Raw genomic sequence first — 1,431 nt, 5'->3', positions numbered from 1 at the left:
ACCTCTTACAGTGCTGCCTGCCATCCCTCCTGCCTTGGGCGCCCCTCCACCCACCCAAACACCACCACCACCCCGCCTGCAGATCATCTTTGACCAGTTTGTGAGCAGCGGCGAGGCCAAGTGGCTGCGCCAGACGGGCCTCACGGTGCTGCTGCCGCACGGGTACGACGGGCAGGGCCCCGAGCACTCCAGCGCGCGCATGGAGCGCTTCCTGCAGGTGGGAGGGGTGGGGTGGGGCAGGGGAAGGTGGTGGGGGCGGCGTGTTGTGCAGTTCTTCTGTGGGTGGCTGTGCTGGTTCGGATGGTGTGTGTGTGCCTTACCGCACTCGGTACTGCCCATGAATACATTGCCCACCGCCCCCCTGTACCGTGTGGTACCGCCGCAGATGGTGGATGAGGACCCGTACCAGCTGCCCACCATCGACGAGTCCAAGTGGTTCATCGGTGGCCACCTGGGCTCCCAGATCCAGTCCTGCAACTGGCAGGTGGGCCCGGGGGGTGGGGTGGCGCGGGGCCCCCCTGCTCGTGGCGCAGCTGGCAGCCGCATGGTGCCGTCCCCCGCGCAGCCGTCGTGTGCAGGGGAGCTGTCCTGTCGCGTGCCCCTCCTTCCACGCCTCCCCTTCTCCCGCTCTCCACCCTGCCCTCCACGCCTGCGCCCCCTCCTCCCGATACGCGCACACACACACACACATACACGCGTGTACACCCCACCCCACCCCCGCAGGTCGTCAACTGCACCACCCCCGCCAACTACTTCCACGTCCTGCGCCGCCAGCTGCACCGCCAGTTCCGCAAGCCCCTCATCCTGTTTGCCCCCAAGAACCTGCTGCGCCACCCGCTGGCCAAGTCGCCGCTGGCGGAGTTCAGCGAGTCGGCGCTGGACAAGGACATACAGGTGGGGGCGGTGTGTGTGTGTGTGTGTGTGTGTGTGTGTGTGTGTGTGTGTGTGTGTGTTGAGAGAGGGAGAGTAGGGGGGGTGGTGTGTGGTGGTGGAGGGTCCTGGTGATGTGTGTAGGTGATGGCTTGATGTTGAGGTGATGGCGCGTGGTGGGCAGCAAGTTTCCCGGAGCGAGGGTGTGCGAAAGAAGAGGAGGCACGCTGTTTTCCCCCACCAGAATCCCCTACCATGGGGTGCCATGCCGCGGCACCACCCACGCCGACCACCCCTCGGCCCCGCCCCCGCACCCTGCCCCGCAGGGCGTGCGCTTCAAGCGCGTCATCATGGACGAGTCCTCCACCGACCGGTCCTTCGACCCGCCCAAGCAGGAGGGCTTCAAGCGCATGGTCTTCTGCTCCGGCAAGGTGCGGTTTGGGTGCGTGCCGGGTCTTGTTGATCGGATAAGGGGCCGCGCGCATGCCCTCACACGCACACGCACACAGCCCCCCCCAATGCCCTTTCTCACTCCACCCCACCCGACCACACCCTGTTTCT

The 1,431-nt window shown here is 66.5% G+C and overlaps 1 protein-coding gene across 1 annotated transcript in view; it reads left to right on the top strand.

The window, feature by feature from the left end:
* The window catches only part of CHLNCDRAFT_57427 (hypothetical protein), a gene marked incomplete at its 3' end in the record, with an annotated part of 9,035 nt that overhangs the window by 6,615 nt on the left and 989 nt on the right, over positions 1–1,431 (top strand). The window contains exons 16-19 of the mRNA XM_005849319.1: positions 83–217; positions 386–484; positions 724–894; positions 1,197–1,301. Coding sequence (XP_005849381.1) covers positions 83–217; positions 386–484; positions 724–894; positions 1,197–1,301 — 510 coding nt within the window. The remainder of the gene's footprint in view (positions 1–82; positions 218–385; positions 485–723; positions 895–1,196; positions 1,302–1,431) is intronic.

The sequence above is a fragment of the Chlorella variabilis genome, assembly GCF_000147415.1.
Source record: "Chlorella variabilis unplaced genomic scaffold CHLNCscaffold_6, whole genome shotgun sequence".
Lineage (NCBI taxonomy): Eukaryota > Viridiplantae > Chlorophyta > Trebouxiophyceae > Chlorellales > Chlorellaceae > Chlorella > Chlorella variabilis.
The sequence above is the reverse complement of the archived record's forward strand: the minus strand, read 5'-3'. Positions and strand labels throughout refer to the sequence as shown.